General features: G+C 47.1%; 1 protein-coding gene across 1 annotated transcript in view; it reads right to left on the bottom strand.

The window, feature by feature from the left end:
* LRFN2 (leucine rich repeat and fibronectin type III domain containing 2) overlaps positions 1-11,228 on the bottom strand; it is a 38,391-nt gene extending 27,163 nt beyond the window's left edge. The window contains exon 1 of the mRNA XM_084227850.1: positions 9,817-11,228. Within this exon, the coding sequence (XP_084083976.1) occupies positions 9,817-11,216 (1,400 nt within the window). The 5' untranslated portion in view covers positions 11,217-11,228. The remainder of the gene's footprint in view (positions 1-9,816) is intronic.
* Between the last annotated feature and the right edge of the window lie 890 nt (positions 11,229-12,118).

Below are 12,118 nucleotides of genomic sequence, written 5' to 3'. Positions count from 1 at the left end.
AATCTGAGTGGTGTCATCTTCTTGAGCAGAGCAAGAAGGGCAGGATGAGGAGGCACCGATATGATTTGAGACACTTATGGAAGGCATCCCTGAGAAATGCTTCTCCTAAATGCAAACCTGCTCTAGGTTTTAAATTCCACCATTAGAAATTCACTCCTTTGGGTCTTTCAGAGTTCCCAATCGAAATACAAAGATTTCTAAAAGAGGTTACACGTTACACCTTGATCTCTTAAAATCCTATCAGATCATTTCCCAGGCTTACAGTTCTCACCAGGAAGGAATAAGGTTTGAAGAATGAAGCTGTAAGAGGCAGTCTGGAGAACGATGACAAGAAGAGGGAGCCAGGAAGGAAAAGAGGGCAGGCTTCTAAAAACACTAAGTAGTTATATGTGTGTGTATGTGTCTGGGACTTTAGAGTTGACTATGAAAGACGCACTTTCCTGTACGTGGTCTCAATGAGTCCATACCACAGTCCTGTGAAATATGCAGACAGGAATCTCTGTTTCCATTTTACAGATGAGGAAATAGAGGCTGAAAGCCCTGACGTGACTTGCCCGTGGTCGGAGGAGTAATAAATGGTGGCGTTAGAGTACAAACTCCGATTCTGGAAGTGCTGGCTCATTATCTTCTGTTTACATGTAGGGACTGTGTTGTGCCCGGCTAGCAAACAAATAATCATAAATGAAAACAGTACATTCCCCAGCAGGCCCAATGAAATGTAAGTGTAAGTGTATTATTGGCTGGGGCCTCTGAGAACACCCCTCAACCCCACCACCTTTGGTCTCTTGCCCGTCTGCTTTTTATGTTTCCTGGTATATAGAATGGAGATGTGATAGGCAGAGCCCCAGCATCCTTTTTTTTTTTTTTTTTTTTTTTTTTTTTTTTGTGGGACCCTCACAGGCAGCTGGGGAAGGAACCAGTGCTGCAGAGGCTGCGGGCAGCCTCACAGCCCAGCGCTCAACCGCTGTGCCACCAGGGGAGGCCCCCCAGCATCCATTTTGAGGTGACCTCATCCACCATGAGGTGACCTTAAGAACAGGAACTGTGTGCTAAGGACTGCAGAGCGGAAAGATAGAAGAATCTGGGTCCCTGGGCACTATGATGCCCAGAGAACCAGACCTAAATCCTCGCCACTGGTCTTCCTTTACATGATAAATACATAAGCCCTAGGGGGTTAAGCCATATTGTAATAGGGTGTCCCCAGGGAAAGGGAAGGTTCCAGTTTCCCTGCTCCACCCTAGGGAGGGTGGAGCTGGCCAGAGAGGAGGAGCTAGAGAAGACGGGGAGAAGGAAGGAGGGAGATCAAGGAGACCTGGAGGTGGCACTTGGAGCTAAGAGACACGCAAAGAAGCTGCGCTTGCTTCTTGGCCTTGGACTTGTACCAGGGACTGGCGGACATGAAAGGAGACATTTAAAAGAGGTGTCTTTCGTGGTGAGAGAACTATGGGGAGGTTGACAATGGCAGCTTTTACCTTGACTGGTATTTTTATATTTCTCCTTTCATCCCAGACTTGCCTGGCCCCTTCTGCCCCTTTCCTATGGTTCCCTGGACCAGAAAATGCCTCGGATTATGGCAGGCTTTGGCGGCTCAGTGTCTCTACTTTGGGCCAGCCTGGTTTGGCTGGGCATTTACCCACAAGGGGATGGGTAACTTTGGGTGTCTCATTTGGTAACTATATTCTGTCTCTTCTCTTTATTGCACATAAATTGTAATAAAGTTATTTTCTTTTTTTTTTCAAGATTTATTTATTTATTTATACAATAAATAAATTGGGGGGGGGAGGTGAGAGAATTCACCAGAGCCAGAGCGGGGAACAGAACAGGCAGACTGATGAAATACACTACTGAGGGGAGCAGCGGGCACGGCAGGAGAGGTCTGCGCTCCATGTGGGACCCTCGCCTGGCGGCTGTTATTTTCTGTTGCAGGTCTTATGCACTAAGAGTATGTTTGTCTTTATATGGCATAGGGCAGAAACCATTTTAAAGTGTGCAGAGTTGGGGGCCCTGGGGTGCCCCTCACACTAGCCCTCTAACAATGTTGAGTTTTCTATTCATACTAACTGCTACTCTGGGCTTCTGACTCCAAACTCCCTTTTCTTTATGATGCCTCTAGCAACCTGTCACTTCACGGTGACTCACGTGGTGAGGTCAGGAGGCAGAAATCCTCACTGTGCCCATATGTTCTGTTAGTTGATCCCAGATGCATATTTTTGAGTGGCACCTGAGGTTCTCATTGTTTCCCTTTCGTTTTGACATTGTTAGCCTTTAGAAAGGTGAAAGAAGTTGGGCCTCCCTGGTGGCACAAAGGGTTAAGACGCAGCCTATGAAGATCTCAAATTCAATCCCCGGCCAGGGAGCTACCCACATGGCACAGCAGACCTCTCCTGACTTGTCCACTGCTCCTCTCAGCAGTGTATTTCAGTCAATGTGCCTGTTCTGCACCCCACTCTCTGTCTCTGGTGACCCCTCTAACCCTCCATGCCTCTGGCCTGTACCCCAGTTCTTACATGCATAAATAAATAAATAAATCTTTAAAAAATAAAAAAGAAAGAAAGAAAGGTGAAAGAAGTAACTAAACCTGACAGAGAAAATCCCAAGCAGACTCTTGGGGGGGGGGGGATCACCCATCCTTCCCCCACAAAAAAAATCAAAGTTGGTGACCCTTGGGCCAAATCTCCAGTCTTAAGAAAACTCCCTGGGGTGTTAGTGAGCGTGATCCCTGGCACTGGATGTGGAAGACCACATTTCTAGTTTTTTGCACTGTGGAATCCTGTGAAATCTACTCAATGAGTCTAAGGCTTAGTTTTACCAGCTACAAAATGGGCATAATCTTTGTCCTGACCAACCCACTCGTGGTTGTTAGAGTTCAATAGTCAAGCAGTGTAAAAGAAATTTAGAAAAAAATATAAAATCCAAGACATGGTTTGGGGGAAGGGGATACCTTAAAGATATTAGAAAAATATTTAAAAGAAAGGAGAAATGAAGCATTTAATAAATAGATTTAGGTAAAAAATAAAATTCAAGGCAGGCTGATGTAGAGTTTGGCCCTGAGCAGTGAACTGCTGGGGGAATCTTCATGCCCTCCTCCATCTACCCCAATTTCTTCCTTTTCATTTTTCCCTCTTATGCCTGTGGGGGTTCAGTCCAACCTTTCATGAGCTGGTGGGCTATGTAGAGAAGCAGCTGAGTCAAGGAAGCATCCCCCTGCATAGGTGGCAGGTCTGTACCTGACACGCCTTTTCCTTTAGGGAGCACCTGTCCTGCCAGTTTCTCCGCATAGCCACAAGACCCCAGGTTCATTAATAAATTTCCCTCCAACTGTGGTAGAGATGGTTGTATTTTCATGGGGAAGGAGATCTTCACTCAAGTGTTGGTTGATAAGATCCTGATGGGTTGGGAATTGATTGAATCTGCCCTCTTATCCTTTCCCCAGATGGATAACAGAGCAATAGAGAAAGACGCCGAACCCCCACACTGCAAAACCCAGTGGGCTGTTCCAGACTTTCCAGAAAGGGGAGTGTGTCTGACAATCATGGGAAAATATGGCATGGAAAGGAGAGCCTACAGATAGAGCAAGGGTGGGGCAGGAAATGCTGCTATCTCCACACCTTCAGGGTCTCTCCTCACCATCCCTCGCTTCCCCTACATGGAGATGATGGCTGCATAACAAGCAACACGGAGGAGAGGCTGCATCCTGCCTAATTCCACACTCTGTTTTAGAAGTATGCTTGCTGCTCCCCTGGCCCTCCTGGGGACCGTTCCAACATCACGCCTGGTGACAGATGTTCTTGATGATTCTTGGAGACAAGTGTTTGTGAATGTCACTTGGGCTGATAATGACATGCAGGGCACTTAACTTTCCATGTCATACCAGGGATGAAAGCAAGCTGGGATGAGCTCCTGCTTTTTCCAGGGGGAGCAGAGAACCCCTTCTTTTTGATGCCCCTCTCACTACCCTTCCTCTTCCCCTTGCTGACTGCCACCACCCCAACACTCTCCCCACAAATATTAGGTACTTGGTGAAATGGCAGGTACTGGGGCTGAGAAATGAGACAGTAAACCCCTCCCTGGTCAAAGGCCCCATTTGTGTGCTGTCTGTGTCCAGCATATCCCAGATCTGCCTGCAGGGCTCACTTTTGTGTCCTCAGCGAAGGCAAATGCCTTGGGAGGTCAGCGGAAACCAGTAAATAATTAGGGGACTAATTATCTGATAAAAGAGCAAGATGCTATTTCTTAGCCAAACTCAGATCCTGAGTTATCCATGACTTGGAATTACCCATGCTGCTGCTCCAGTTTCTTGCTATGAAGAACAGAACCTGATATGTTCACACTCACAACCCCTGGGGCTTCTGCAGGGCTTTAGCATGGGTCAGTGGTGACCCATAAAGGACTTGTGTCCAGACCTGGTTGGACCAAAAGAACCTCACCAAAGTCTGTCTGTGACCCCAGGCCCTAGGGCTCAAGCCCTAATAGCCTTTATGGTGGCCTATCTATCAGGGCTTGAGCCCTAGGGCCTGGGGGGGGGGGAGGGAAGATGCCAGAGTGACCCCAGATGGATTTAGCAAGCAGATGGATTTAGCAAGTGGTAATCATATTGTCTTGGTCATAGGATAATAACTATCTTAAATGGCATCATAGACTATCAGGGCAGTGATCAGTTAGGTCAAAGGTAACACCCTCCACCTGAAGTCAGGCTGCCCACATGGCATCCCTGGCACAGCGTCACTCAGATTCTGTTCCAACCCTTCTCTGATGGTGAGCACGCTGCTTGGTGGCAACTCTTACTTATTCTGTTGTTGGGTGCCTCTGTTGCTCATTTCTATTCTGTTTGGTTTACCAAATGTTGACTCAACAGCTGTTGTGGGCCAGGACTTACTAGGAGCTGGGGTACAGAGATGAGGATGCATGAATAACACACATTGGAGAGAAAGAAAAATACAAGCCAAACCATGGGTGTCCAGATGGAGAGCAATGAGAGAGGTATGTAAAGCTGTTGCTTTTGGAATCTTTTCTTGTAATGGACTAATGCCTACTTTCATATGTGTGTATGTGTGCCTTTGTGTGTATGTGTGTGTTTCTCTCTCTTCTATAAGTCAGTTCTTTGAATAAGGAAACTTGAACTTCTTTTCTAAGTCCTCTCACCTCCAAGGTAAACTTTGCCAATCGCAAGTGATCTTCCAGATCCATTTCCATTAATTGATCTCTGGATCAATTAATCAATTAATCAATTAATTTTGCAGCTTGCAAAAATGACTCTTAAAACTTTGCCATCTTGATTAAACATATTATAATTGTGCTCTGACCAATTTCAATGAGTCAGTAGACTTGTAACCTCCCATGATCTGAGTACTATACTACAATTAATAAAACCAAAAACTGTAAGAGACTTTTACACTTCCATCACTTTATGACCCTGATGTCCTTGAGTTAAACCAACATTTTAAGCCCATGTCACACAAAAAACTAGTAAGCCAGATTTCCCTCACATCCATCTCATGGAATTGAGTCCTTGAACCAGAAGACATGCATATTTATGCTCTTATCCAACTAAATAAGAAAACACATCAAGCAGTACAGAAATGGAGACAGATGTTGAGGCACAAGACAGAGACTTTCTTCCACATTAACATCACTTTATTGGTCGATACAGTGGACAGTTACAGGTCCACCTTGCCAGTTCCCATTTTTTCACTTTGTACCCAACTAAGTGAGATTTTAACTAACAGTGCCACACAGTTGTGATGTATCTGTTTATGTAGTGACTCACAGCCCAAGGGAACTCCAAGATGCTCTCCAAGGGTCCTAGAACCCTCAGCTTCTGATTCACTTCCCTGGGGAGATGGGCAGGGGGAGAATCGCCATGCCAGGAGGGATGTCACTGGGGAGCGTTGCATCGTGAATGACAAGGAGGCCGATGAGAAGGTTGAAAACAACAGGTCTGTGGTGTCTCCTAATGACAATAATTGGGCAGGATTTGCCACCCCTCACCCCGTGAACCCATGTAGGGTTGTGGCAATCAGTGTGATTTGCCTTTCAGCCTTTCAGCCATCAATTGAGAAATCCTTTCTAGAATTTGGAATGCCCATCCCCAGCCTAGCAGCCTATTTTATTGGGTCTATTCTTTGAATAGAGGCATCTTTTAAATGGAGGCAAACTGGAAACTTCCCCTTTGGATTTTCGGCAATTCTCTTTCCATCCATGCTGTGTCATGATCATACTCACTAGCTTGGACATTCTGGGGCATGACTTCTGGGCCTGGGGCCCAGGACTCAACGTCCTGGGAAGTCTATGAGATCCCTTCTCAGCAGCTGGGCTGTGGTTCCCTTGCTACATTATTGATCAGGTCCTTTCCAGATTGCCTGGGTTCAAATCCTGTCACTGCTGCTACTAACCCCATTGTACCACTATGGGCAAGTTTCTCATACGGCAAGTGGAATCCTTACTTCCTGGCATTTTGAGGACACTAAATGAGTCAGCACACACAAGGCCCTGAGAATAACACCCTGCATAGGTAAGCTTTCTGTACAGGTTTATATGATTGTCGCTGCTGCTGCTTTTCTTGCTGGGGAAGGTGGAGGCAAACGAAACTTCCAGGCTTTGCCGACTGGCTCTGGTCTGAATTCATTGCAACCTCTTTTCCACCAGCAGAACTTTGTTGTTTTTTACTTCTTGCTATGAACATGGATTTAAAAGCCTTTTTTGGCTGTCGTTAGCTTGCTCTCTGTATGGTGTCTGCGCCTCTTTAATATTCATCTTTGGACATATGTCTTTCTTCCCTTATTTTTATAAAGTTGTCGAGCATCAGAGAGCCACTGTACAGCCTGCTGGTGTCTTTGCTTTCTCAAGGGACCATTCATTTTCTAAACACCCAGTTTCTTTCTCTGATCTCCTGTTTCTCCCAAGCTGAATGCACTGATAAGACACCAGGCACAGAGCTGAGTGTAGGCGTGGAGGGCAGAAGGCCAGGATTCAAGTAAGTCCTGCCTCTTCCTGGCTTTGTGAACTTGGAAGAGCTGTGTAGTCCCTTTTATGTATGACCAGGAGAATTAAATGAGATACTGCCCATGAAGCCAAGTGTCAAACACCTCGGAAGCTGGCAATCATGTGGATTAGTGATCTGGCTACAGATTCACACCGATTTTTTAATTTAGAATTTTGGAAATTTGCATTGCATATCTAACCTTCCTAGATGATGGTCTTACTCTCATCATCATTCTTACTATTACCACTGCCACCCAGAGTACTTTGTATTCCTTGAACACCTCCCTTGTGCCAGGCTGTCTGGAGAACTTTCCATGCTGTGCCTCTTATTCTCATGACAGTCCTAAGAGGAAGGCAGCAATGTTATCTGCTGATTTTGATTCCAAGCTTTTTGGTGCCTCCATTTTATTTATATTCAGAAACCTGCTAGCTCCAAGCTGTCAATCACCAAATAACTCCCACCTTGAGTGATCAGAAGTACAGACCCAAGCCCCCTGGCCTCCTCACCCCCACCCATGGAGTTTGCCACTTTGGCAACCTCCTTGCTCTTCCTCCATGATGCCAGCACCTCTTTCTCTCACAGACTGTATTTTCCTTCACCCTGGCCTATGCAAGCCTCTGAGGAGGTGGTAGCTTTTCACCTTTACACTTTTTAAATCAAAGTCAAAACCATATAATAAATTCACAAGAAGAAATATATTTCTTTTTCTAAAGGTCAACCTCGCAAGTTATCAGAGAAATGCAAATGAAAACAAGTTCCATTTTTCACCAATAAAACTGGCAAAGATGAAACTCATCATCTATTCAATAATTGGCCAAGGTGTGGTCAACACGGACTCTGTCGTCACCTTCCACTTGCCAGAAGATAGACAAATATATGCAAAATGTGAACATGATAATTTACTCATTAAATCCATAACTCAAACTCCTCAGCGAATATGCTAAGGAGATCACTGAAGTCACACAAATATCCTTTGTACAAAGAGATCCATTGCTGCATGACTTCAAGTACTGAAAAATGGAAAACAACCTAAATGTCCAATAGTAGAAGACGGGTTACATAAACTAATCTGCAGCCAAATGAAAACATACTTTCATCCCATGAGAACTAAGCAAGCTATAATGTTGAATGGAAGGAATTAAGAAACAAAACAGTAAAAACAAAATAACACACTAGGTTGATTATAAATATTGTTTTGAATGGAAAGAAAACGGAGAGACCAAATGCTTCTGGTTAACTTTGGGTGGTAGAGTTATAGGTATGTTTTATTCTCCTCTTTATCATTTTCTCTATGTTCCAAACTTTCTACAAAGACTATTTATGACTTTTATGATGAGAATACTTAATGCGTTTAGGTTTCATTATGTATCTATATCGAAGTAGCTCTGTCTGTGTGTATCCATCCATGTATGTTAAATTCTAACGTGGCTCTCTCTACAGCCTGAGAAATGACATTGATCTCCAGATTAGCCAAGCTGCTGCCCAGGTAAGGGTATTTCCCTGTCTCCACCAGCTTCCATGTGATCCAGCCCCAAGCTCATGCACTTTGATTGGTGAATAAATACCTTTTTTATGTGCTCTTCTCCGCTACAGCTTCCCATTCAGACTCATTAGCTCAGGCTGGAGCTGGAAGGAAACTTGTGGATGAATCAGGGCCTTGACCTCTCATGCACCATGGACCCTTCACTGTCTGGTGAAGTCTTGGATTCCCTCTCAGAAAAATCATTTTAAATGTATAAAATGCAAAGGATTTCAGGGGAAACCATGCATTCCTTGAGCTATGGGAAGATTCTAGGCCATGCCCCCCATGTTTAACCAAACCTGATTTGAATTATTTTTGAGGCTGGCTGAAAAGGCTCTCATCTCAGGGCAGATGGTCCAGCCCTCTGGCCTCTGCCTATCCCTCCCTCTGAATGGCAAATGCAATCCTACTGCAGCTTTTCAGTCTCAAACCTCCCTTTCCACATGACCTAGGGAAGGATCCCTAGATCTTCACAGTACATTTACAAGGTCCATGTCATGTTACCATTCCAGATGAGGTGACTCTTGAAGCCCCAAGAGGTCAGTACAGGTGGGCAGGATGACCCCACCCTTAGTATTGGGAGGCTCACGTGACCACTCTGGCTAATCAGACCTCACCCAAGACTTCCCTGGGAACAAATGGGGAAGGAAGGCTCTTCTTCCTCTAGGTGTGCTCAGAGGAAAGACACTGCCTGGGGATGTGGCCAATCCAGAAAGAAATGGAACTTTAGCGAAGGCAAGAAATTCTGAGGCTGAGGCCAGTTCCTGACTTTCCAGTTATGTAAACCTGCCCACCACCTCTCCCTTTTTCTTTATTCAGCCAGTTTGAGTTGGGTTCAGTTACCTACAGCTAAGTGTCCAGAATGGATTATGTCCATTTGACTGAGCAGGAAATCTGAGGCAGGCCAGATCTTGGCAGTCCCGTGAACGGAGTTCTATACTTCCTGACCCCGACACCTTAACCAGACTGCAAAATCAAGCAGATAAAGGCAGATTCCCTTCTCCCTGGAGGAGTCAGATCATCTGACCAAGAGGTCTGTTCATTGTTCTGATGTGTCCTCCAGTGGGGATCAAACAAGAAGTTGGGGGTTCAATGCCACAAGAACCCCTCCCACAGCCACACCTGTGGAGGCATAGTGTCTACATATGTGAGGGTTCCTTTTTTGTAAACTTGTGGTTGCTGTTCTATTTCTCTTACCTGCACAGGCATCTTCAGGGAGGAGGGGTACAGGTGGGAATAACTCAAAGCCCTCCCATCACCTCCTCCTTCCCCAGCCAGTCACCTCCCTGCCTGTGCCGCAGCCCCGGCTCACCTGTAAATCAGTACCTCATCGTCGGAGCAGTTGTACTGCAGCTGGTACATCTTCACTCTGGGCGCTGACTTGCTGACTGACCACTTGACCAGGGCTGAGGTGGTGGTCACATCTGACACCAGCACAGCCCTTTCTGGGGAGCTTTTGGGAGGCTCCCCAGCCCCACTGCCTCCACCTCCTCGACTGGTCTTGCTGGAGCCAGTGATATCTGAGAGGCGGGACTTGGGGGGTGCAGTGCGGCTGGTGCTGTTGCTGAGGTGTGGCAGCTGCACGATGGAGACCTCCACGGTGGCTGTGGCCTCCCCTGCGGCGTTGGCAGCGATGCAGGTGAAGGCCCCACTGTCCTGAGATGTGGTGATGAGGATGTCCAGGGTGCCATTGTCATACACTGCGGTCCGTGAGGAGTTCCCCACCAGGCGGTCATCAGGGGCCACCCAGTGGATGAGGGGGCTTGGGTCCCCAATGGCCTTGCACTTGAGCGTGGCTGCCTGGCCCTCCAGAACCAGCAGCTTGTGTGTGTGCTGGGTGATGAGCGGTGGCTCACACACAAACTCCTCCTCTCGCACATGCCAGAAGTAGCGCCCCTTGAGCCCCCCGGGAGAGCCACAGGTTTCCAGGTCATCATCCCGCTCAAGCCTCCGCAGCCAGAGAAGCTCACAATTACAGTGCAGTGGGTTCCCCCCAAAACTGAAGGACAGGGGTGGAGCAAAGGGTGTTGCAGTCAGAACAGAGGCCTGGGAGCGGGCAAAGATGGGGTCTGGGGGCAGCTTCTGCAGCCGGTTGGAGGTGAGATCGAGGCGGGCCAGCTTCTGCAAGTCGGCAAAGGTGCCCTCAGCAATGTGGTCCAGCAGGTTGTGGTCCAGGCTCAGCTGGTGGAGGTTGACCATGCGCCTCACAGAGCCCCAGGGCAGGCCATGGAGGTTGTTGTAGGACAGGTCCAGGTCCTCCAGCGTAAGCAGAAAGTCCTCAAAGGCCTCGTTGGCGATGCCGCCCAGCTGGTTGTTGTTCACGATGAGGTGCTGCAGGTTGACCAGGCCCCTCAGGGTATCCTCCCCAAGGCTGGGCAGCCGGTTACTGTCCAGGTGCAGGGAGCGCAGGCTCTCTAGGTCTAGGAAGGAGAAGGGCTGGATGTGGCTGATGGTGTTTCTGGAAAGGGTCAGGTCCACCAGCCCCGTCATGTTGGCGAAGTCCTGGCGACCAATGTGGATGATGAAGTTGCCACCCAGACGCAGCTCCACTGTCCTCCTGTCGATGTCAGGAGGCACAAAGAGAAGCCCCTTGGAGGGGCACAGGGTTCCCAGTGACTCAGACAGATTCTGACAGACACAGTACTTGGGGCAGGCGTCGACCACGGCAAACGCCATGCCAAACGCCAGCAGACCACCAAGCAGGGTCTCCATGGTCTGGTCACTCAGGCCGCCGAGGTGCCTGGAAGGAAGGAACACAAGATCGGGGTCAGGAGGTGACTTCCTAACTTGCTCACCCAGAGCTTCCTCCCTCACTCACACTAACCCCCTGCCTTGAGGAGCAGCAAAGAAGGGCACCTGCTCCTGCCAGGTGTAATCTCTTCTCCCAGCCCCTCCAATACAATTCCACTTTTTAGTTTTTTAGTTCTCATTTTATAACAGATTAATTTACATAGTGACTATGTATATGGAATATTCCCTCTCTTCCCCACTGGAATGTCAACCCCAAGAGGGCAGGTAATTTTACCTGTTTTGTTAATTGCTGTGTCCCAACCTTCAAGTGCAATGTCTGGGACACAGTAGGTGCTCAAGAAATGTTTGTTGAATGGGTGGGTAATTCCTTTCCAGTGGCTCATCTTAAAAATCATTGGGTTTAAAAAGCACATTGTGGCTTTATTTTGAAGTAGTTTTACTTAATTGCTTTAAATTCAGCATGAAATTAAATGGGACCAGCATTCCTTAAGAAAAAGGGTGTGGACAAGGAGAGAGCTGGCCCCAAGAAACACCAGGATTACCAGAAAACTGGCTTTGGATAAATTCTTCACTGTGGAGAACCCACATAGTAGTTGAATCTATGGGAGTTTAGGGAAGTGGAGAAATGAGTGAAATCAAAAGCGAAAGCATGAACTTTTGTGCATTTAGTAATCGCTGGGTTTTCTGCCTGGAACTTCAAGACCCCATGTCATTAGGGCTTTGGGAACACCCTTCCCAAGAAAGGTTTCTCTGTAAATAGATGAGGGTTATGCTTGGCCTTATTCCCTCCCTCAGGTTTTTATTCCAAAGTCACCTTCTCACCAAGTTCCCAGACTGTACATCTCCCTCTTCCCCAATTTGTG

Source organism: Talpa europaea, assembly GCF_964194135.1.
Source record: "Talpa europaea genome assembly, chromosome: 2".
Classification (NCBI taxonomy): Eukaryota; Metazoa; Chordata; class Mammalia; order Eulipotyphla; family Talpidae; genus Talpa; species Talpa europaea.
The sequence above is the reverse complement of the archived record's forward strand: the minus strand, read 5'-3'. Positions and strand labels throughout refer to the sequence as shown.